This window comes from Astyanax mexicanus, chromosome 6, assembly GCF_023375975.1.
Source record: "Astyanax mexicanus isolate ESR-SI-001 chromosome 6, AstMex3_surface, whole genome shotgun sequence".
Lineage (NCBI taxonomy): Eukaryota > Metazoa > Chordata > Actinopteri > Characiformes > Acestrorhamphidae > Astyanax > Astyanax mexicanus.
Window position 1 is genome coordinate 16,196,715 of NC_064413.1, and position 24,734 is coordinate 16,221,448.

A 24,734-nucleotide genomic window follows, 5' to 3' on the forward strand; every position below is an offset into this window, starting at 1 on the left:
GCATTTGTAGGCTAGCTAGCATTATTCTAACTATGTCACAATACTTTTTGAGCAGTGCAGTTTTTTGTTGTTGTTTTTGTAAAGGTTATTAAAGATTTAATGGGTCTTGGTTGGGTCAGGCGCATTGTGAAGTGGAGAGTGGAGATTTATAGGATAGCATGAGGCCACACACCAGAGGCCACTGGAGCAGTAAAAAACAAGCCTGGGCAATCAGGAAGCAAACTCAAGTTATTGACCTGCTGAGTGTTCAGGAGTGGTTAGTGGGCATACAGCACTGCCCACTCCCCAATTCCCTCCCCCTCCTCCCATAGCCTAGTCGCCTAGCGACTGGACACACGAAGACCACCACAGTCAAGAAGCTTTTCTAGCTGAATAAACACAGCTTTAAATACAAGACCACAAACACATCCATGCCAACAGAGGGGTAGATTTGAGGGTCAAAATAGATGGTTGAGTTCCCAATAAAATCAACATCTTAAGTGGCAAAATTAGTGGGACTTAAAATTTCATAGTATTTCAATGCATTTGAATGGTAGAAAGAAATGGTAGTGTGTGGTGGGGCAATCCCTATACATCCAAGGCAACTTGTCTAAATCGCAAATATGTTTTATATGTTCTTTTACAGGTGTGTCGTCTGTTTCTGTTGTCCATTTCAATTGCGATTTGTGTCACTTTAATATATGTGGCATTGAAATCCAATATATATTCGATGTGACACAATGTGATACTGTCTGAATGGCCAAATTTAAAAACTAATACGACTTTTACGTCAATGAAAAGGATAAAAAAAACAACAACAAGGAGAACAGAAAGTGATCAAGAATAGGAAAAAAATGAATACAGTGATTTGAGGACTTCCATGGCAAAAAAAAAAAAGAAACGAATTAACAGAGCTCTAAAATATTTCGACTCATGTTTCTCTTAATAATTTTAGAGAAGGCATGTGTTGCAGCCACGTGGTGTTCCTAATGATTTGGTAGAACACCACTACAGATAACCTGACTGACGAAAGGTCGTACAACCACGGACAAGGTGCAGTATATTGAAACAAGGGGGACTATTTATACACACGGTCGGGGACAGGAAACAGGAAACACATGGGACCAGGTAACAAGGGGGTGGAGCTACAAATACACAGGTGAACAGAGGTGAAGACAGGGGTGGAGACGCAGGATGAACACACACATGGCAGGTGCAGGGGAGGGTACATAAACAAACATGAGGGCAGGAAAAACACAGAGACAATAAGAGAGACACAAAACAGGACATACCATGACACATTTTTACTTTTTTTTTCACTTTGGAAAAAGGTCTTCTAGACACAAAAGAAAACGTAATCAAAGATAGCATGTTGACAAGAGTTTTTTTTTTTTTTTTCATAAAATCACAATTACAAAAGTATGCAGAGGGCTTTAAATTTGAAATGATGGATACAGAAATTGGAGACACATGCAGAAGCTACATGACAATGGGCGCTGTTTGATTCCTCAGCTCGCTAAAGTTCCCAAGGCAGAATTTGAACAGTACAATTCAATTAAAGCCACACGAGACCATAGAAAAGACATTAAATTAAATGCATTAAATATAGCAGAAAGAGGGAACACACCTTTATAATTAAATTAAAGGCTCTTTATCAGCTCCATATGTTCGTCTTTTTCATTTTCATTATTAATATTTTATTAGGCACACTATTTTATTTGTGGATTTAACATCTGATTAGGTCTGCACAATATCCGGAAACATTGACTTTGCAATATTTTTTGATTCTGCAAAATGTATTGTGAAACTAAAAATACAGGAATTAATGCTAGATTTTGCTAGAAATCAAGGATTCAACATGTCATAATATTAGTAATGGTAGATATAGGTAGATATAGCTGTAGACACTGCACAAAACTATTGCACTTGTGTACATTGTGATGACGAAGCTGAAATGATCGTGAACGCTTGTGCAGTCCTAAATGTTCTTGAAACAAGCATAAGCAATGCAAATTAACATTTACATTTTCATTGAATAAACATACAATTGATGTATTGAATATACAGCTCTAGAAAAAAATAAGAGACCACTTAAAAATTATGAGTTTCTTTGGTTTTACCAAATTATAAACCTCTGGAATATAATCAAGAGGAAAATGAATGATCACAAGCCATCAAACCAAGCTGAACTGCTTGAATTGTTGCACCAGGAGTCACATAAAGTTACCCAAAAGCAGTGTGTAAGACTGGTGGAGGAGAACATGCCAAGATGCATGAAAACTGTGATTAAAAACCAGGCTTACTTGTTTTCTTTGGAATTTGGGAGAAATGTTGCCCATAGTTCATAGAATAAAACATCAATGTTATTTTTTTTTACTCAAAAATACCTATAAATAGAAAAATCTAATTGTGTTTTTTTCCAGAGCTGTATTATAATAGAAAATCTTACAATTCAAAAAATTTAGAAATAAAATGTAGGTATTTAGCCTCAATGCCAAGATGTCATTTTTGCAGTATATTCAATCATAGCCGTAACCAAGCCTCACACTATAATAAACACAACGTACCAGAATGAACCATGAGTTTACCCCAATCTCTGCTCTGTATTGTCTCATGCATTGTCTTACCTGTATTACCTTGAACACGCTCTGCTTCCAGACCTCCTGCTTTCTAAAAGCACGGGACATCACAGTTCCTAATGCATGTGAGTATCTAAAATACTGTACTGTATATCTACACAGGAACACGCCCGCTGTGGTTCTCAACAGCTTGCACCTCTGTTGTAAACTCTACCTGTCCTATCAGGGCCTGTTAAAGTCACCTATAAACTATTTAAACATCTTAAAGACACAAGCCTCCTGCCAAATGTTCCAGAGCATGATGGCCATACAGATCAATACTCAGCAGACCATGAGCAACATAAATAAACTACACTATGTACATAGATCAGCACAAGCTGCTTCTCTCTCAGAGCCTTGGAGGTGGATAACATTACATTTGTCTGAATGAAGCTGCTTAATCCAGTCTTTGTCTAAGCTCCAGTGACCCTTCTGAATATTTACATGGGGATCAGTGCTGTGTACTCTGACTGGGTTGGTGGCGGTATGCAGAGAAAATGCAAAGAAAAAAATCTCCTTAATAGAACTCCAATAAACTTTTCAACTAGTCTAAACCAGCATGCAGCTGCTCATAGAGATGCACCTCTCTCAGCCGTGTGAAAAAAGCATTATGCAGGCTGTTTTTCATGAAACGTAATTTTGCAAAGTGTTGCCAGATAGATAAAACATTCTTTCAAATGGAAACGAAATGAGCCGAAATAACAAACATGCCTACTTGGAGAATTTTCAGCTCTGTAATCTTTCTATAGGCTTACTATAGACACAGACGGAGGAATAAATGAGCTGTTTAGAGTGCTACGCTCAGAGGAGCTCAAAACAGAATATTTATTATTCATCAAAGCAGAGTTTTATTTAGTCACATATTTCTGCTGAAGCCGAGGTTTGACCAGCCACTGGATGTGTGCTAGGCAGTGTGACTCTACAGATTCACGCTCTATTAGATAACGGCACAGAAACAGTCAGCCTCTTTCTGTATCATCGGGAAAAGGCATGCTTTCGGTGTGAAACGTTCTAGTCAATTTCAGCTTGTTTTATTTGGGCAGCTCCTATAGATACTGTGCTGAAATCAGGATGCAGACCTCTAACTAACAAACATCTCTGAAGGAGTTAGTAAGAAAAAAAATAAATACAAAGTGCTCAATCAGGCCTCGTCCACATATACAATACTTTACAAAGATTCAAGATTCAAAGAGTTCATTGTCATGTGCACAGTAAGAAACAAGTCTCCTCGCACAATGAAATTCTTTCTTTGCCCCTCGCCAAGTATTCCGCATAAAGATAAAAACAGAAAATATACAAAAAAGAAAGAAATAAACTAACTAAATATAAATATTAAATTGGTGTTAAATTTACATCCAGGATGGAAATATATACATGAAAACAGTAATTGGTTATTTACAAGTAAGTACATGTTATCTACAGCAGTGGAATATGAAAAAAGGGCAAAAGGTTCAGTAGTGCAATTATAATTTGCAGTAAAGTGAGCATGTGTCTCTTAGAAATGTCCTTGACATGTAAACATGTATAGAAAGGTTCAAGAGTCTGGTAGCAGTGGGGAAGAAGGAGTTCGTTAGCCTGGTGATTTTGCATTTCACACTTCCATACCTCCGGCCTGAAAAAAGTTACAGTATATGTTTTGTTTTTTCCTGCTGGTACAAATATGGATACTAGTCTGTAATTGAGATCAAGATCCAAGGCTTCCTATTGCTGTTTTAAGGCAATGTGATTCATCTTGGTGCTGTATTTAGGTCTGTTTTGGCCATTACCCTTGCTTTCAGGCAATAGGGCCTAAAGTCCAGCACAGTTTTCTACTAGTCCTGGTAAATTACAAGTGAAATAAACGAGATGTGCTTTATTTGTGCAAATATTTTAGAGCCAACCATTCTGTGATCTAGTATAGGTAAAGATATTTTTACAACCAATGCTGTAGGTGGAGAGAAACTGTTTCCAAATATGTAGAGGGACTGAAAGGAATCAACACCCAAAAGAAACCCACACTCCTCTGAACCTTACAAAACAGTGGCAAAAAGCAGAAGAACACTTTCACACTAAAGCTTACCCATCTATAAACATCTGATCAAGACCAGCTTTTGCTTCTAGCTAATTATTTTGCATAGTCTAAGCTGGTTTCTAACCAGTTCTTGACCTGCAGAGTGTATATAACCTTTAATTCTGAACATATAGGTTATGCCGCTCAAACAGCAGGGTCAAACTTGGTCATACAGGTTGTCTAGCTTCGACAGGTTCAGCGTACTTGTAAAACAACAATAGGAAAGTCTGTTAAAGATATGCTGATCGTGAAATATACGTGTTTCTGCTACAATGTTTTTTTTTGCTCATAACCTAATCTACAAGAGGCCTGGCATCATTGACAAGTCAGGGGTTGTGTTAAAATGTGACCCCGCAACATAGACCTTATACTTTAACCAAGCCAGATCTGACTGTGTTATGTATATACTTTTAACTTTTTAATATACTATTAACCCTTGTGTGGTGTTCATATTTTTGTTACTCGTTTACTTTGTTACTTGTATTTAATTCAGCAAAATTAAGCAATTTTACATTAAAATGCTTTACACATGCTTGCTTCACCTAAAATGCAAGCAATATAAACAGCTTACATGGTTAATATTTGCCCTTTACATTTCTCATGTTATATTTCTTTCAAAAAGTGCTACACTTTTTTTATTAGTTTTTTAATAAAATGTAAAAGAAAATGAATTAAACTCAAGATATGAGTAGAAAATTTGTTTAGTTTCAAATGTACAAATGAAGCAATGTTTATTAGCCCTTGGTCAAACATACTGTATGTAATATAAATGGTTGGGGGGGGGTTGTAAAGTGTGTGTTTATTGAAAAATGTGTTTTGATATATGTTTTTCACAAAAAATGAGCCAATGCCAATGAGTTTGAGTTAGAAAAAATATTTTTTTAGTATCAACACCACACAAGGGTTAATAGAATACTCTACTACACCAATCAAAATTAATTCACGTAAATGCAGGTGAGAATTCTGAAGCTTCGTCGCTGTCCAATGAAAAACACTTATCTCCATTTTTGTCGATTTTTAGTTAACTACATAATTTGAACAGACAAACTGCCCCTAAACTGTGCCAAAATTTCTTGATGAACGGACCAATAGAAACTCTTCAAAATGACCTGGAATAAACTCTTTTTACATTGACTTCTATTGAAAGTTTGCAAAGTTTTTTTTCTCTCTCCTGTAAAGTTGCTGTTTTGAAAATAATGTTTTTCATTGGACAGCGACGAAATCCACAAATGGAAAAAGAATATAAAAAATTATTTTCAATTTGGAAATGTTTCTCCTACTGTATTTGTGTTGTGTTATGATAGTCCCAGATAGCAAAAATCAGAAAATCCAAAAAGAGGCTGAATACCACAGGTCTAAGTTGCATTGGCCCAGCTTCTTTTGACACCTGGGCCGATTCTGGCCCAGATTCACGGTTCACATTCACCTGCATGTGCCAACTCCCCGGTTGCTGAGTATAATAATCCTTGGTGCTTTCTCGAATTCTCAGGTTGCCAAATATAAACCACATTTGTGCCAATTACGCATGCCTGATACCATACATCAGACAGGCTTTCTTTATGCTATCTGAGACATGTAGGTAGTTTAAGACACACAAGTAAGGACTGCTTACAGCTTCAGAAATTTTCATATTTAAATTTTTTTTTAAGTTTTACATCCCAGAAAGATCAGTATGAGAGATAATATTTAAAAAAAGGTCTTCGTTCTTTGTTTTTGCTCTCCACTGACTCGCCTTCCTCACAAGACATCCAATAAGGGGTATAAACTGGGCATTAAAGAGATCCTCTTACCTTGATCTGAAAGTCAGGTTGATTGTGGAGCATCTTCACCTTATTTGCTGCCAAGGTCTGTGATAATCCTCCACTTAATTAATATTACAGTCCCTGAGATCATAGTCCGACAGGAGAGCCACTGTTGCAGCTAAATGTCTGAAGCCTTGAGCTAAAGTAGTCTTTTCAAACTGTGACACCTATCCCTATCCTTATTGGCCTGGTCGCCAGCAGCTTGGTATTAGGTGACCACCTGTCTTACTGCTAATCAACAGATCCTTTCCTGCGTCCTCTCACATGTCAGAAGTTGGATGTGGAGCTGAATGGACCATTGTTATTGAGGTCACAGCTCATGAGGCTTCTTGCTAAGGGGGCCCAATGAATTTAAGACTCCATACAATGCATCACCTCTGTCAACTTTAGCATACTGGCCAGACTGCCTCAATACACATCAATAATGGTTCTATAGGTGGTCAACGCCTTCAGAGACATACCCTTCGAGGAAGGTTAATAGCACAGTTCGGCATGAATATAAATGCCCTGTATGTTATCCAGCTGAAACTAGGTTGCAGTTAATTGCTTTTGAGTTCAGGGACATGGAGTGTGCAGTTTAACAGGAGGTGAAAACTAGCTCCAAAGCTAGCATATATCCCCTACAGTGAAACTGACTTCAACTTGCCAAGGCAGCAGCCAACCAACCAAATGGGTCCACAGACTCTTCAAATAATTGTAAATCTCTCTAATCTTTTAAGCAACATTTTTACGCTTTATTTATATATTAATTTACGCAACAGATATTGAGCCAGTTTGCAGATCCCTAATAATCAGGTCAAGGGAGGCAGGGTCAAGATAATAAGACTCCCTTAAGCACAAGAAATAAACACTGGGAGGAACCAATATTTAAAAAGGAAGAACTTCCTGAGAACATGAGGAAGAAAAATTGGAAGAATATGAGATTTAAAGAGGAAAGACTTCCAGAGAACATGAGGATACAAAATTTTAATAAGCCAAGTTTCAAAAATGAAAGAATTCCAGAAAACATGCAAGACGTCCTGGAAAGACGAGGAAGAATACTGAAAGGAACCAAGATTTAAAAAGGAAAAACTTTCTGAGAACATGAGGAAGAAACATTGTAAGAGACCTAGATTTAAAAAAGAAATAATTCCTTAGAACATGACAAAGAAACACTGGAATAAACCAAGGTTTTAAAGAGGAAAGACATCCTGAGAACATGCAGAAGAAACACTGGAATAAATTGAGATTAAATTCTGCAAAACCTATTAATATACTAATTAGACTACTAACACTAATTCTTATTATGTATTTACAGTAAAATTCTGACCAGGGATGTAGTCTCATTCCACCCCACTAGTTCCAGAAAAAAAAGCAAAAACAAAAACGAGAGGAAAAAAAGCAACAAAATCAAATGGAAATAGGTAAAGAGAGAAAAGAAGCAAAAGATTAAATGTTAGTAGAGATTGATTTAGTAATTAATGTGAGAGAAAGAAAATAAATAAAGAAATGAGTAATAAATAATTGATGGAGACGATAGCTCATACTGACTTGATTTAAATTAAGTATATAGAACTGTCAAACCCAGCTATTCTGTGACCATTTTTTTTTCTTTTCTTTTCCTTTTTGTTCTCTCATCCTCCTTATTATTTGTTCCCTTTCTCAAAACTGTGACTTGTTTACCTTTACCAAATTGTTGTTTTGTATTTCAAATCTGTGCATAAATTAAGAGTTAAAAAAAAAAATAATAATTGATGGAGGAGAAAATTATAAATTCCTAAATAATATAAAGTGTTGCTTTGACATGTATTTTTGTAGGTCTTGGTGAGTGTGTGTGTGTGTGTGTGCACAAATAAAGGGAGATTATTTGTTACACAGACCGTTGGCATTGGATCTCAGTTTAGCTGTTCTCATGGTGGGGTTGATTTTGTGGGATGTTTACTGTTGCAGGACAGTATAAAAGTATAAAATCCCAGCATGCACTTTAACAGTGCTATTTTAATCAGAAATCACGACAGTAGTGCTCAAGTACTGTTACAAGTGACAAATGTTAGTTTAGTTACAAGTGAGTGACCTTTACACAGAGAAATGCAGTCTTTTGGTAAACAAATGTAAATTTAACTCAGCAAAAATGACTATCCTAGCCTAGTACAGCTTGTATCTGGTTAGCTGGAACACAACTTAAAGGGTAGTAAACAGATTCTAAGTGTGGGCCTGTTGCTTAAGAGGAAACACAGAAATTTAAATTTAAATGATTTTGGTCGCCAGATATTTGGTGCATTCCTAACAGAAATCATAACAGAAGTTTGAGTCTCTTTTTTTGCGCAAGCTTAGAGAGCAAATTCTGAAACAGGCTCTGTACTCTATTTCTCCAGTCTTTACTGGAGCATGGAGCAAACTCTCATACAGCCTTCCTGCAGAGACGGGCTTCACGCTTCACTTGGGTAAAACTCAGAGGGCCACCAACACAGGAAAGGCTTTTATAACTGGTCTTTTTCAAGGCTGGCAGTGAGGCCAATTAAGAGCCATCAAAGCCTTGTGACGCCATCCTTGCACGATCATAGGGTGGCAAGGGTCCTCATGGAGCACCGCATCGAAGCCCCGTTTCATACTCAGAGGCTGATTGCGGAGCTTTGCATTTAAAAGCAGTTACAGCATCAATATTTCACAGAGTCACGCCTGATTTTTCTGCAGCGAGCCGCCTCTTAGTGAGGGCGCGTGTAACTGGAGACCTCTGCTGAATTATGCAGAGCCTTAGAGAGATAGCTCTCCTGCAGGGCAAGAGACAGACATACACACACACACACATATATACACTCTTCTATCCATTCCCACAAACCTCTTCACACAAACACTCACACACACACAAAAGTCAATCCATATTATATGTCATGTCCTGTTATAGCTAAAGAATTCTGACCCCTGGACCATGCAAGTGGGTTCGCACAGATATTTCTATCCAGACACCACCGGTCACGATCATTACTACCCACTGAGCTGTCCACTGTGGGTGGTACTGTCTTCTATGATGTATCTCTTTCACAAGATAACACCTCACAACTTATATAGGTGTGGGCGTTCCCTTAGCTCTCCTTTAAGGTAAATACTTCATGATTAGTTTACACAATGCTATTCCATGTCATGCTATTCAATGTCTTGTCTAGTCTATTATCTATAAAAGATGGATTCGCTCTAAGGATGAGTTTTGGCATCATGTTTGATTAGATATCAGAAGAAAAACCTGAATACATCTGAATAAATTGATATTGTAAAAAAATCTACTCTAAACCAGCACAGACACTGTGTAATGTGAAAAATACACGCGCTGATGATCCTTTGCACATATGCTGTACCTATATTGGATTCAAAGGTTAAAGTATCAAATGTTGTATCAAAAATAGCATGTGCACCAGTTCTCAAATGTATTCAACACATATTCAACACATATTGTGATGTGGTCCAATATATCATCACTGAGGAGGGACACAATAAATGATTCATTGGCAAACTTAAGTGATACACCTGCCCTTTTAAGGACACTGACAGTCATTTTTAGGGAAGCACCATGTATCAGAATTTGAATAACTATTGGGCAAAACTGTGTTAGCAGCTAACTTTTCAGCAGCAGTGGCTGTATTAGAGAAAGCATGTGCAAGCCTGTAGTGTTCCAGTGCCAAAGAGACCAGGGTGTAGCATTCAGTGTGCAGGTACTGGATATGAGAAGACAAAAACAAGAGAAATAAATATACAGCCATATATATCTAAAGTATAAGTCATGCATTGGCGCGCAGTGTCAGTCCTGATGCTGTCAGTCTGCCTGCTCAGGACACTAAACTTCTTAACAAAGACTCCATTTCCCAGCATGCCCATTCACAGGACTTCCCTGACTCTCCTGATCATGCTCGCTGAGCTTCTGATTGCTTACAACTGGACTGCCTTGTATAAATACAACCCCCCCCACCACCCGTTTTCTTAGTTACCTCGCCGGATATTGAATCCAGTTTACTAGCTCTTCTACTAAGCGTTTCTTTTGAATGTTCTTGCTTGTTACCAGCTCTTTTTTGAATTTTTTTGACTACTCTTTTGCCTCGCCCTTTCTATTGTTAGTTTTCTGTTGCTGATCTATATTTTTAACTTAGACTGACCCTTTTTGCCTTGCCCTCTGTCTTTTGGATTTTTGCCTGCGCACTCTGATATGATGTTTGTTATCGCTGCCGTTTTGATACAGACCCTACCAGACAGACACTTCTAAATGTTCTTTCACTATCATATTGTAATATATTATGCATTTGTCTGTAAGTGTCAGGGCCAGACAGGAATGAGACTGATGCAGATACAATAAAATAACTTTTATTAAAGTTATAGAGTAGACAGGGGTAGTCAACAGAAACAGGGTCAGTACCAAAAATGCACAGTGTAGAGAAACCATACCATAACCGGAGGACAGTCCAGAGTTCATACACGGGTAGGCAGTATCACAGGGTAGGCAAAAATCCAGAGTACAATAAACAGTCCAGGTCATACACGGTAATCCAACACAAGGGAGCAGGCAAAAATCAAAGTCGGTAGAAAACAAAAACAGGATCATACACGGAAAATAGCAAGGGCAAGAGAAACGCTTTGTATTGTAGGATTTACCAAACAGATACTCGGCGAGGTGTGAGCGTGAGCATGGTCCTTAAATACACTGAGTAATCAGTACTCGGGACTTCCTGGTGGCGTCATGTGACGTGTCATGTGATCGGGAGTGTGTGTTGTGTCATGGAGTGGTGCGTTCTGGGTATTGTAGTTGTTACTGTGAGAATCGCAGATAGAGCTGGATGTGGGAGACACAGACGTGCTTTCAGCACCAGACATGACAGTACCCTCCCCCTGAGGAACCGGAGCGGAGGCAGAACGGGGCCGACCCCGGCGACGACCACCCGGCGGACAGGGAGTACCGGCGGGAGGTGCAGGTGTCGGAGCGGAGGTGCCAGACAGACGGGGCTCACCAGAGCGAGAAACCCGACGAGTTGGAGCAGAGGAGGTCGGAGGACGCTTGGGACGTCCACGGGGCCTAGGAGCAGGCTTACCAGGAAAACGAGCATGAAACTCCACGAGCAAGGCAGGGTCCAGCACGTCTTTGGCAGCCACCCAACAACGCTCCTCCGGACCATACCCCTCCCAATCGATAAGGTATTGGAGCACACCCCCACGTCTGCGTGAATCCAGCACCTCCCGGACAGCATACGTGGACGACCCCTCCCCCTCCACAGCCGCGGGCGGAACATCAGACGGTGCAGCGTCAGCGAGCGGACCCGGGACCATAGGCTTGAGGAGAGATACATGAAAGGAATTATTAATACGATACTGAGGGGGTAACTCCACCTTGTAAGTAACTTCATTAATACGTGACAAAATCTTAAGAGGACCAATAAACTTAGGCAGGAGTTTTCTACAACTACCCTCAAACCTAAAGTCCCGGGTAGAAAGCCACACCCGATCTCCTGGTTGGTAGTCTGGGCTGTCACCACGGTGCTTGTCAGCACGCTCCTTGTACACACGCAGTACCTCAGAGACTTTACGATGCGTGTCCTCCCACACCTGCTCACTGCGCTTCATCCATTCATCCACAGCCGGCACATCAGTGGACACCGCTGTCCAGGGAGCTAGGGGAGGCTGAAAACCCAGAACACACTGAAAGGGGGTGAGGCCAGAGGTAGTATTAACTAAGGAGTTTTGTGCAATTTCAGCCCAAACGAGGTATTGTGACCAATCAGTGGGATGTTTGAAGCAGTATGTGCGGAGGAATTTCCCGAGTTCCTGATTAACCCTCTCACATTGACCATTACATGTAGGGTGGAAACCAGAAGTGAGACTGACATGTACACCGAGATGTTCAAAAAATGCCTTCCACACACGAGAGGTAAATTGAGGACCACGGTCAGACAAAATATCTTCGGGGATACCAAAGTGTCTAAATACATGCATATAAATAGCTTGAGCAGTTTGGAAGGCAGTAGGCAGAGCTGGGAATGGAATAAATTTAACCCCTCTAGAGAAACGATCAACAACAGTGAGAACTGTAGTATAACCCTCAGATACAGGCAGATCAGTGACAAAATCAACGGCAATATGCGACCAAGGTCTCTCAGGTACAGGGAGAGGTAGTAGCTTACCGGCTGGAAGGGTTTTAGGTGTTTTACATTGCGCACAAACAGAGCAGGAGGTAACGAATGAGTGAACATCAGCACGCATAGAATTCCACCAGTAACGGGCAGAGAGTAATTGTAACGTGCGTGTGACACCAGGATGACCAGAGGTTAAAGCGGAATGAGCCCAGGTGATGAGCCTGTCTCGAAACTGGACGGGTACGAACGTTTTACCCTGAGGACAGTCCTCAGAATCGGGCTGATTAGCGTTACTTTGGCGAATCTGATCGTCTAACTCCCATTGAATGGCTGCGATCTGAACAGAGGGAGGAAGAATGCGTTCAGCCTCCTGGGGCTGGGATGCGCTGTCCACAGTGCTGTAAACCCTGGACAGCGCATCAGCTTTAGTATTACGGTTTCCCGGACGGAACGAGATTGAGAAGTTAAATCGAGAGAAAAAAAGGGACCAACGTGCTTGTCTCGGATTAAGTCGTTTAGCCGTGCGGAGGTATTCCAAATTCTTGTGATCAGTATACACAGTAAACGGATGAACGGACCCCTCCAGCCAGTGACGCCATTCTTCTAGAGCTAATTTCACAGCAAGAAGTTCCCTATCCCCTATCCCATAGTTACGCTCCGCAGGGGAAAGCTTGCGTGAGAAGAAGGCTACAGGAAACAATTTAGGTGGCGACCCACTACGCTGAGAGAGAACCGCACCAACACCCGATTCGGAAGCGTCCACTTCCACTACGAAGGGAAACTCGGGCTTAGGGTGCCTAAGTACAGGGGCTGAAATGAACGCAGCTTTCAGCTCACAGAAAGCGCGATCCGCTTCGGTTGACCATTTCAGGATTTTAGCAGCCCCCTTAGTGAGGGCAGTAAGGGGCGCAGCAATGGAGCTAAAGTTACGGATGAACCGCCTATAAAAATTAGCGAAGCCAAGGAATCGCTGGAGTTCTTTAATGGTCTGGGGCACAGGCCAACTAGTAACGGCAGTTACTTTGTCATCGTCCATAAGGACACCGGAGGAACTGATAACGTAGCCGAGAAATGTGACCCTTTGAGTATGGAACTCACATTTCTCGGCTTTGGCAAACAGACTATGTTCTCTCAGGCGTTGGAGAACTTGACGGACATGCTGAATGTGTGTGGGGAGATCTGGTGAATAGATAAGGATATCGTCTATAAAAAGGACAACAGAATGATTAATGAGGTCGCGAAATATGTCATTCATAAACGACTGGAATATAGCTGGGGCGTTAGCGAGACCGTAGCTCATGACCAGGTATTCATAGTGGCCGTTGGTGGTGGAAAACGCTGTTTTCCATTCGTCACCTTCCCTGATGCGAATGAGATTATAAGCGCTACGGAGATCGAGCTTGGTGAAGTACACGGCATTACGTAACTGTTCAAGAGCTGCTGGGATTAACGGGAGCGGGTAAGCAAACTTTTTAGTAATGTCGTTTAAGCCTCTGTAATCTATGCAGGGTCTCAAACCCCCATCCTTCTTCTTCACGAAGAAGAAACCGGAGCCAACAGGGGATTTGGATGGGCGAATGAAACCCTGCGCAAGAGCTTCACTAACATACTCTTCCATAGCCTTCTCCTCATCACGAGACAATGGGTACACACGAGCTTTGGGCAGTACAGAACCCTCTAGTAAATCAATAGAGCAATCATAGGGGCGATGCGGAGGTAACTCGGTAGCTTTAGCTTTACTAAACACATCAGAAAAGTCATAGTACTCGGAGGGAATAGCAGGGGTATCTACAGAATTAGGGCTTTCAACAGAGGTAGATTGTAAAGAGAGTGAATTTAAAGATAAACAGTTCTCACGGCAGAAAGGAGACCAGGCAGTGATGTCTCCCAGGCTCCATGAAATGACGGGGTCGTGTGTCTTTAGCCATGGCGCTCCCAAAACCAGGGGATGTTCTGTGCATGGGAGCACATAGAGAGAGAGCTGTTCCACATGTAGAGCGCTGGCTTGAAGGGTGAGAGGAAGAGTCTGCAGGGTCACAGGTTTGGAGCGTACAGTCTTTCCATCGATGGCATGGATGGAGATCGACTTGGGGAGAACTTTTGTGGGTATGGCGTGCTCCTCCACCAGGTCCAGGCTGATAAAGTTCCCCTCCGACCCAGAATCTACAAGCGCTGAGACACAAAACACATCCGTTGGAGTGGTAATAATAACAGGCAACATGAAACATTTTTCTTTAAGTTCAGAAACAGGGGTACATACCACGTTAGCGCGTGGAGTACTCTCCACGCGCTGTCCCAGAGCAGACGCTTGCGCAGAATTGGGCCGGAGTTCACAGTTAGCCCTCAGATGACCTGAACCACCACAATAGAGGCACAGGTGAAGGCGCATGCGACGCTGCCTCTCAGCGACGGGTAATCTGGATCGTGTGATATCCATGGGTTCAGAGATGGGTGCAGGCGCAAATTCCGGAACTGGATTCCCGGACTGGAGTAGTGCAGGGCGAACCGCAGGAGTGTGGTTAACAGCTTTGGGCTTACGGGAAAGGAGCTGATCCAGACGGATAGACAGAGCGATCAGCTGATCCAGGGTGAGTGAGTCGTCCTTGCATGCAAGTTCTCTTTGAATCTCAGGGTTAAGTCCGTGTCGAAACATGGAGATGAGAGCAGGGTCGTTCCAACCGCTGCTAGCAGCTAACGTACGGAACTCCAGAGCAAAGGCTGCCACAGATAGTTTACCTTGCTTCAAGGTAATCAGAAGCTCTCCACTAGATTGCCCATAGCGTGTATGATCAAAAACGCTGCGAAAAATAGACAAAAAAGTGTCGTAGCTGGATTCAGAAATGTTCTCCCAAATAGCTGTAGCCCAGTCCAAAGCCTTGCCAGACAGTCGAGAAATTATAAACCCGATTTTAGCTTTATCAGAAGCAGGAGGTGAGTTGCTAAAAAACACGGAGCACTGGAGCAGAAACCCATTACATTTCTCAGTGTTTCCGTCATAGACTTCGGGTTTACACACAGCGAAAAAGGGAGTAGTGGTTTTGTTAGGGCTGGCTACAGGACTAACCACTGGGCTAGGGTTCTGGGTGGACAAACCCCGGAGGTGACTCATAATCTCGGCTAGCTGCTGCTGTTGGTTAACCTGGTGGCGTGCTAGCTCGTCAACAGCTTGGGTCACACCAGCGAGCGTTTGCTGGTGCTGACCTAAAAGCCGACCCTGGTTAGCCAAACCAGACTTAATAGACTCTGTATCCGCAGTCTCTGTCATTATGGCCGAGTATCTTGTCAGGGCCAGACAGGAATGAGACTGATGCAGATACAATAAAATAACTTTTATTAAAGTTATAGAGTAGACAGGGGTAGTCAACAGAAACAGGGTCAGTACCAAAAATGCACAGTGTAGAGAAACCATACCATAACCGGAGGACAGTCCAGAGTTCATACACGGGTAGGCAGTATCACAGGGTAGGCAAAAATCCAGAGTACAATAAACAGTCCAGGTCATACACGGTAATCCAACACAAGGGAGCAGGCAAAAATCAAAGTCGGTAGAAAACAAAAACAGGATCATACACGGAAAATAGCAAGGGCAAGAGAAACGCTTTGTATTGTAGGATTTACCAAACAGATACTCGGCGAGGTGTGAGCGTGAGCATGGTCCTTAAATACACTGAGTAATCAGTACTCGGGACTTCCTGGTGGCGTCATGTGACGTGTCATGTGATCGGGAGTGTGTGTTGTGTCATGGAGTGGTGCGTTCTGGGTATTGTAGTTGTTACTGTGAGAATCGCAGATAGAGCTGGATGTGGGAGACACAGACGTGCTTTCAGCACCAGACATGACAGTAAGGCTATTGTTTTATACTCTTGGAAACATTGATTCCAAACCTATAAAAGCCAGTTCACACTCAAGGGGCATTTACATCAAGCCAATTACATCATATTCAATTTATCTGTTTTTGTCTTCTTTTTTTTTTACTATTTTCATGTTTTTCAAATGTTTCCTCACTAGCCAGAAATAATATTAATGCATGGTTCTTACAATTCCAGCATGAATGTTACAACATCAAAAGTACAAGGCTGTTTTCCAAGCACTGCAGCTAAAGTGACATTACAACACAGCTCAGATTTTTTGCACTGTCACCACTCGAGTGGCAATACATCATGGATCCAATATGTCACAGGTCCACCATTTGAGTGACTCATTACTGCTTAAATGTTTATGTCATGGCTCATCAGAACAACAAAAAATATCTCTTTACAGGCAGAATATAGCTTTCACAACATAATATTACCTTACATAAAATGCACAGATGCTGGCAGTGCTGTTGAGCTGGCATGTGCGAGATGATGGAATTACTGAGCTCAGCTATACAAAGCTGTTTCCATATGACCATAACACCTGGGCTTCCAGGCACTGGCATAGCGACAAAAGCTGACAAATAAGATTATTCATAACCACGTCTCAAAAATGACAGATGGACTCAAGAGAAATCATTGCTGTGTCTATCTAACAATTAAACAAACCCAATTGTCCTTATCAATGAAAGTATCAACCCTATAGTGTAAATGATTAATGAAACGAATGTGAAGGAGAATATCATCAAACATTATTTCATATAATTTTATTGTCAATGTGAATGCTGAGCATCTAATATCAAACCAATATCACATCAGTTGTCTAATTAATGGCAGTTAAATTCTATTACTAAAATTAAACGACATCCATCTCCACATTATAAGCATGAAGCTGTTTGACATAATCATAATATTTGGGTCAAATATTGAGAACACCATATAGGATAATACTACTAAATATGCCCTAGAATGGAAACTCATTAGGAAGTAAAATACAGTGAATATCAGACACTGTAGTCTTTTCGTTCAAATGGAGAATTCATTTTTTGTTGCTACATGAACCAGGCCTTTTGACACTTTCACTTTCACTGAGGGAGCAAATATCTGTTCCAGGCTAAAAGCTATTGCTAGCCACCTATTCACCATTTACCATACCTTCACTTAATAATCTATAACCTCAAAAAAACTAATTAAAATACTGCCTAAGACTTCCAAAATAAAGCTAAACACACAACAGAAGGGTGGGCTATTAGGCTGGGGATATACTTGCTGTTTCACCATGCATTTGTGTGGAAAACTGGCAATGAATGTGTCATAAATATAAAAGTTTACACACCTGTATGTAACTGGAGCAATCCACTGTAGTCTATAGAGGACACACCGGAGAACACTGACCAAAACTAACATTTCTACTAGATCTCAAAGCATTTCTTCTCAGCTGTCTGCCATGTTGATGCTGCTGAGTGACTGTAGTGCTCCTAATAAGTTTGTGTGTACTGCATCCTGTGTGTAGTGTTAATTTGTATGAATATACAGTATGTAAAAAATGATGCACCATAGAGATTGAAGGTAATATAAGGCAGCTACTGCACATGCAGCAGGTTTATCTCTAGCCCTAGGCTAAAAGCAAACACTGACCCCTAATCTTGTCATCTGACCACACACTGTGTACAGAGGACAGCAAAGGTATCCGCTTAGACTTAAGACAGAATTACAACGTTCTTGCAAACAAAGCTAGGCTATGGTATGTTATGCTATGTGGCTGCTGGAAGTAGTTGCGGTGATGAAAACCCAGAAAAAACATTATGTTTCACTTTAAGGCAAAGAAAAATAGGGAAGTAAACAGGTGAAAATGCAACTGAGCATCTTTTGCATGAAGCAAATTTATACTTATTATAAATATACCCAAAATAACAACTTAAATTTTCAAATAAATGCAGTCTGTAGAACCATTCAATAAATAAGTGTGAATATGGATATGGCGTCACTGATAGTTGGTTTCTAGGCCTTTCATGCTATTGGTGCCGTCACTGGTATTTCAGCTATATGTTACTGTGCAGTTGGTCAAGCAACATATTGATAAAGCAACAAATGTCCAGCTGATTGGACAGATTGAGCATGTATAAACTTGAAAGCGTCTCACCCTAGCATCCATCTCTACAGCATGCATTCGAGTGTGAAACCATTACAAAAGTCATTAATGTTCTGGTCTCCAAATATGGGTTAAACCTTACACCAAAGCAGCTAATCCTTCAAACTCCTGTACTGTTGAAAGTTTCTGGAGCAACTTTGGGTTTTTTTCCTATTTAAAACAATAGAGGAACCCCTTAAGGTGCTTTGAAGAACCTTTAAGAAAATATTTTTGAAGAAAACTTTCCTAGAATCACCATTCTTAAAGGTTAAACAAAGCAACTAAAGACGTTCTTGTGCAATTCCTAATAGGAGAACCCTGAAGCTTTTACTTGTACTATTACAGTGTACTACTAAAATGCAGGTGCCAACTGAGCTACAACAGCTGTTACACTGTAAGCATGTCTCCTGAAATGTGTGCACTGACAGGATTTAAACAAGCACCTGTTCTAAAAGCCATTTGTTTGAACATTAGGTTGAGAAAGCCAATGCAAATATAAACATGAAAGGAATCTATTTGATTTGTGTTTAAATCAATTTGTTGTGAATCCCATAAAATATTGGTGAGCCACAGAGTGGCAAATGGGTGGAAACTCAACTGCAACAGCCATGACTTATGTTCAGCTTTGCTTGCAGTCCTACTTGCAGTCCTACCGGTTTAAAGCAATAATGGAGTATGACTTCCATCTGCTGGTCTGTGGGAAGTACTGCCATCTACACTGCATTTACAGCTCGGCACAGAGCAAGAAACAAAGCACCAAAAAACTGCCAAAGTCTCTGAGACAAACAGTCTACTGTATTTAATACACTGCAGATTTTGCAAGTTTCCCCACCTATAAAGAATAGAGATTATTCTTATTGTACACTTCAATTTTAAAAGACAGAATCTAAAAAAAAAAATACAGAAAATCACTTTGTATGATCTTCAACAACTAAATAACATTTTGTTGCATCAAATAAGTATTTGATACAATAGATTTGATTCAAACATTTCCTGCAGTTCTTGACCAACTTTGCAAACACTGCAGCAGGGAGATTTGCCCACTCCTCTGTACAGAGCTTCTCCATATCTTTCAGGTTTTGAGGCTGTCGCTGGGCCACATTAAGTTTCAGCTCCCTCCAAAGACTTTCTATTGGGTTCAGGTCTGAAGACTGGCTAGGCCACTCCAGAATGTTGAAATGCCACTCCTGGCTGTGTGTTTCAGGTCATTGTCATGTTGGAAGGCCCAGCCACGACCCATCTTTAACTCTGCTACTGAGGGAAGGGGGTTGTTTGCCAAAATCTCACAATACATGACCCCATTCATCCTCCCTCCAATCAGTGCAGTCATCCTGTCCCCCTCAGTAAGATGTTTCCACCCCCCATGATTCACAGTTGGGACTGTGTTTTTGGGGCTGTAATCATCCTTCTTCTTCCTCCGAATACAGTCAGAGGCGCTCTATTTGCTCTATTTTGGTCTCGTCTGACGACATGACCTCCTTCCATGCTCCCTCTGGATCATCCAGATGGTCATTGGCAAACTTCAAATGGGCCTGGACATGAGCAGGGGGACCTTGCGTGCCCTGCAAATTTTTTGCAAAATCGTAGTGTAGCCTATCAAATACTTTTTTTTTCCCTACTGTATAAGTGTATATTTATTGACATCAACTGTCACAAAACACCAATATCTCACTGATCGCAAGCTCCACCTACTAATATCTCATTGATCGCAGTCTCCACTTACTTTAATTACATAATCTTCCTTTTCACAGGCTCAGTGCACATGTTTCTTTTTAATTACAGGCTCTACCCACCTGTATCTCTTTAATCACAGGCTCCGCCTATCTCAAAGAACCGCCCCCCCGTATCAAAAACTTCACCCGTCTGTCTCCCTCTAGTCAATGCTCTGTCCACACTGATCACTAGTTCTACCTGTACCTCTTCGGGGCTACCTGTCCACGCACCTGATCTTTGGCTCCACCCACCTGCTTCTCTCTGATGATCTTCTCTCCGGAAGGCGCCGCCTGCTTCTTCCCCACGTTCCGGTTCAGCTGCGCCGCGCGATCTCGCTCTCCTCGCGGCAGGGGATTCTTCGGTTGTGCGCTTTGATCCATATCTGAGTTTATGCGTTCCTAAAGTAGTGTAGACTTTTCCTGCATATCGGAATATGAACAGGTATCCGTTCTGATCACACGGTCGGTGAGCTCGAACTGCTGTCCAAACCCGAGGAACTTCCAGCCGGAGTTGTTGTTGTTGAGTGTGTTGCTGTGGCAACGCGGACGCAGAGTCCAGTGAGCGGAGTGACCAATCACTGAGCTGCGCGCGCTGAAGCCTGTCCTCTCCTTCACCCACAGCGGCCTGGCCAGAGAAAACACATCGTACATTAACAAGGGTGTAAAATACAGACTTATTAACAGACATGTATAAAGTACCAGAGATCCAGACTTGAGTAAAAGTACAAGTACTCTATAAAAAAAGTGACTTGAGTGGAAGTCGGTGTTCTTTAAGCATCATACTTAAGTAGAAGTAGAAGTTTATTTTATGTTTTTATTTAATATGTTTTATTTTATTTAATGTTTTACTTAAGTACTGAAAGTAAAAGTACAAGTACTTCATTGTGTAGTTATTACAGAAAGTAGTCAAAAGTTTGAACATCATATTGTTTATATTATTTTAAATGTTTAGACTACTTAAAATCGACCCGGCACACACATACGCGCGCGGATACACACAGGCGCGCTCGGAGGACGTTTCAGGAGTGGGACAGAACGGAATAAAGAGCGCTGTTTAATATTGTGTGCCCGTGTGCGGAAAGAGCGTAGATTATCATTGGCGGTTTCTGAATCTCTAAAAAGAACTGGCACCTCACCTGGTAACGAGTAACCAAGTAGCAGGTTAAAAATTTATGTGAGTAAAAGTATTAAACTCATGAAAAATTTGTAGTGAAGTAAAAGTGGAAGTAGGAGAAAATAATAATATTACTCCAGTAAAATAAAGATACAGTATTTTACTACTTAGTAAAGTGGTTCTACTTCGTTATTATACATCTCTGCTTATTAAACATCTTATTAAAAACATTAAATACAGTGTAAACCTCAGGACGTGAAAGTGATTGGGTGAGTAAATACGTTTGGCAGTATAGTGTATGTTTGTATTTCCTAACTGATTATATAGACAACCTAGCTACATATACTAACAATTCCTGCTTGCATTGAATTAAACATTGCACATGTAAAGGATTTGACAATTTACATATTCAGTATAGGGTTTTTTCACACCAGGACTATTTAGTCTGCTTAAAACGGACAGTTTGATATAGTTTGAACTCTTGGTGCGGTTCGTTTGGGCAGGTATGATAACAGTAATCGCGCTCGGGTTCAGACCAAAACAACCGCACCGAGACCCGTGAGATGGTTCCAAACGTTTATGGCGAGACTGAAGACGGATCCCTATTCGCAGCTCCCGATTCATTCGGCTCCTTATTGGCATCCTTTTATTCCTTGGATGAAGTTGAGTCCTTATTCGCAGTAACACTTCACTGAACGACTGTAAACTAGAAGAAGGGTTCACACAAACCCGCTGCTGACAGATTATATTAAAACCCTCATATACTAGTACTATACTAGAAAATCTAATTAAAGAAAGCAGTGCAGCTGTTTACTGACATTGTAAATATACAACATATAAATGTAATCGTATATACACAATGTTCCATCACTTATTTTCTCGTTTTACTTACAACATGAATTTGCTGTTCTAGTGTAATTCATTTACTTAAATTGGACATACCCCAAATGGAGTGCTATTCTCCTACTTTAAGGAAAGTCTGGAATTAGCCTGAGCTGATTTTATGCTGTAAAATAAATTTGCAGTATAGCATACTGACCTATTTTGCACCAAAAAAAGGCAAAAAAAAACAACAACAAAAACAAACAAACATGGCCCAGGAGTGGCATAAAGTTATCCAAAAGAAGGTTGTAAGACTGGTGGAGGAGAACATGCCAGAATGCATGAAAACTGTAATTTTAATTTTATTTCACCAAATATTGCTTTCTGAACTCTTAAAACTTTATGAATATGAACTTGTTTTCTTTGCATTATTTAAGGTCTGAAAGCTCTGCATCTTTTTTGTTATTTCAGCCATTTCTCATATTCTGCAAATCAGTGCTCTAAATGTCAGTATTTTTAGTTGGAATTTGGGAGAAATGTTGTCCGTAGATTTTAGAATAAAACAACAATCTTCAAAACTAGCAAAACCAGAGAAACTGATTCAGAAACCGAAGTGGTCTCTTATTTTTTTTTACAGAGCTGTATATATAGACAATATTCCAGTGTGGTTTTGAAGATGAAGAGTTAGTCTCCAGGAAAATGTTTGTTTATCTCGCCCAAGATGCAAACGTCCTTCAAAACCACACTGAAACATTGGGTTTATTTGACTTTTTTTGTTTGTTTTTTTTGGTGCAAAATGGCTTGGTTTGCCATGTTGCCAATTAATTTTATAAGATCAGCTTACACCAGACTAATTCCAGGTTTTCCTTAATGTAGGAGACTAAAACCCTGTTTAGGATATGTCCTATTTAAGAAGTGACATATTGTATATTTACAATGTTAGTAAAGAGCTGTACTGCTTTCTTTCATTATACGTTCTTCAGTATTAGTCTATGAGGTGTTTAATATAATAGTGATAGATAAATAGATAAAAATCACCGCCACATCACAGTTCTTTACAGGTTTCTGACAATAGCAAATTCCATCTGGCACCTTCTATATGTAAAGGTGTACAATCTCATATATCCCATTTTGAAAAACGCATTAAAACATTAATTTAATGAATTAAATTAACTTGATTAACCTCCCAGTCGCAGAAAAGCTATGTTAGCCTTGCAATAGGTCAGGGTTCTGTTGACGTCAGCATGACACTTGTAGACTCGTTCATTCTACATCCAGAGGAGAGCTGTACTTGTGAAATACAGCCGGGATTTAAAGTGCTACATTCAGAGAGCAGGTAAATGTGGCCCAAATCCAATTCATGCTACTTTTATGTCAAAGAGAAGAAAAAAAAACATGAGTATAGAGTAAAATGACTCTGAGGAGATTTGAGGACTGCAGTGTTGAAAAATGAGGACACATAGTTTTAAAAATGTACTGATGTATACTGTATTTTTTATACTGATTTTTTTATAATATTCAAAGGCTTGTGTTTATTGGAGTGAATTCTTAGTGATAGGCCAGCTGCAAGTCATTCATAGCTCTTGAGATTTTGGTTGGGATTAAAGTGAAATTTAATATGAAACAATGCTCTGTCGCTTATGCCCATCACATTCAAAGCACAAAGTGTTAAACAAATGTGTGAAGAGCCTTAACGAAATATCGCATTTGGTAAGAAAATTGGATTTGGGCCACTTTAACCTGTTGTCTGAACACAGCCTTAGACTTTAGGAAAATATCCATTAAAAATACTTTGAAAAGAAAACTCAGATTCCCCATTGTTTATAAACATGAAAACAAAAACAGGAACAAGTTTACATTTTTTTGTAAATAAAAATTTCATTGAATATAACTAAAATAAGATTTTCAAATTATAATGTATTTAATAACAAATGAAAGACAGATCAAATAAAAAGCTAAAATAAAATCCAAATAATATTAAGAAAGGCTCAAAAATGATCAATTTAAAACAGAAAAAAGTTAAATGAAGCTAAAACTAACTATTAACTAAAATGTAAAAAAAACAATAACCTTTAATAAATATAAATATATAAACACAAATGAAAGCACAAGAACAAAAGCTGATAAATAAAAACATAAAAAAATACACTAAAAATCTAGTGAAACAGTTGGAGGCAGAGTGTTGGAGGTTAAAGCGAAAGGTTCAGCTAAAATGACTAAGTGATTCAAGCCAGCTGGGCTTTACTGTAATGTAGGTTCTGCACTGAGACTGAAAGCAGATTTTCTCTGCAGAACCAGGAATCCTGGTGGACTGAAATTACAGGAGTTGGATCAGTTCCAGCCCTATCCCCGGGACCTGTGGACTCGAGCGACTGGTATTTGGATTTTCCCAGTAGAGTAATAACTCTGTGTTAAACCAGAAGGAGGCGACATCGGACAGCTTGTTTCAACATTGTCTCCATTCACACATTTCCTTTTTATTATCTCCAGATGATGACCATATTTGTTGCAAGGGCGCCCTAATGACGTGTTTAAGTAATCTGACCTAGTTAGATAAGTTAGT

At 40.2% G+C, this 24,734-nt stretch overlaps 1 protein-coding gene across 3 annotated transcripts in view; it reads right to left on the reverse strand.

Moving 5' to 3' along the window:
• dnah5 (dynein, axonemal, heavy chain 5) overlaps window positions 1-20,895 on the reverse strand; it is a 212,011-nt gene extending 191,116 nt beyond the window's left edge. For 2 of the 3 annotated variants that reach the window (XM_049480738.1, XM_049480736.1), the window contains exon 1: window positions 20,467-20,895. In XM_049480738.1, coding sequence (XP_049336695.1) covers window positions 20,467-20,616 — 150 coding nt within the window. In that variant the 5' untranslated portion in view covers window positions 20,617-20,895. The remainder of the gene's footprint in view (window positions 1-20,466) is intronic. The other variant, XM_049480737.1, reaches the window with a different exon arrangement.
• Window positions 20,896-24,734: the final 3,839 nt, after the last annotated feature.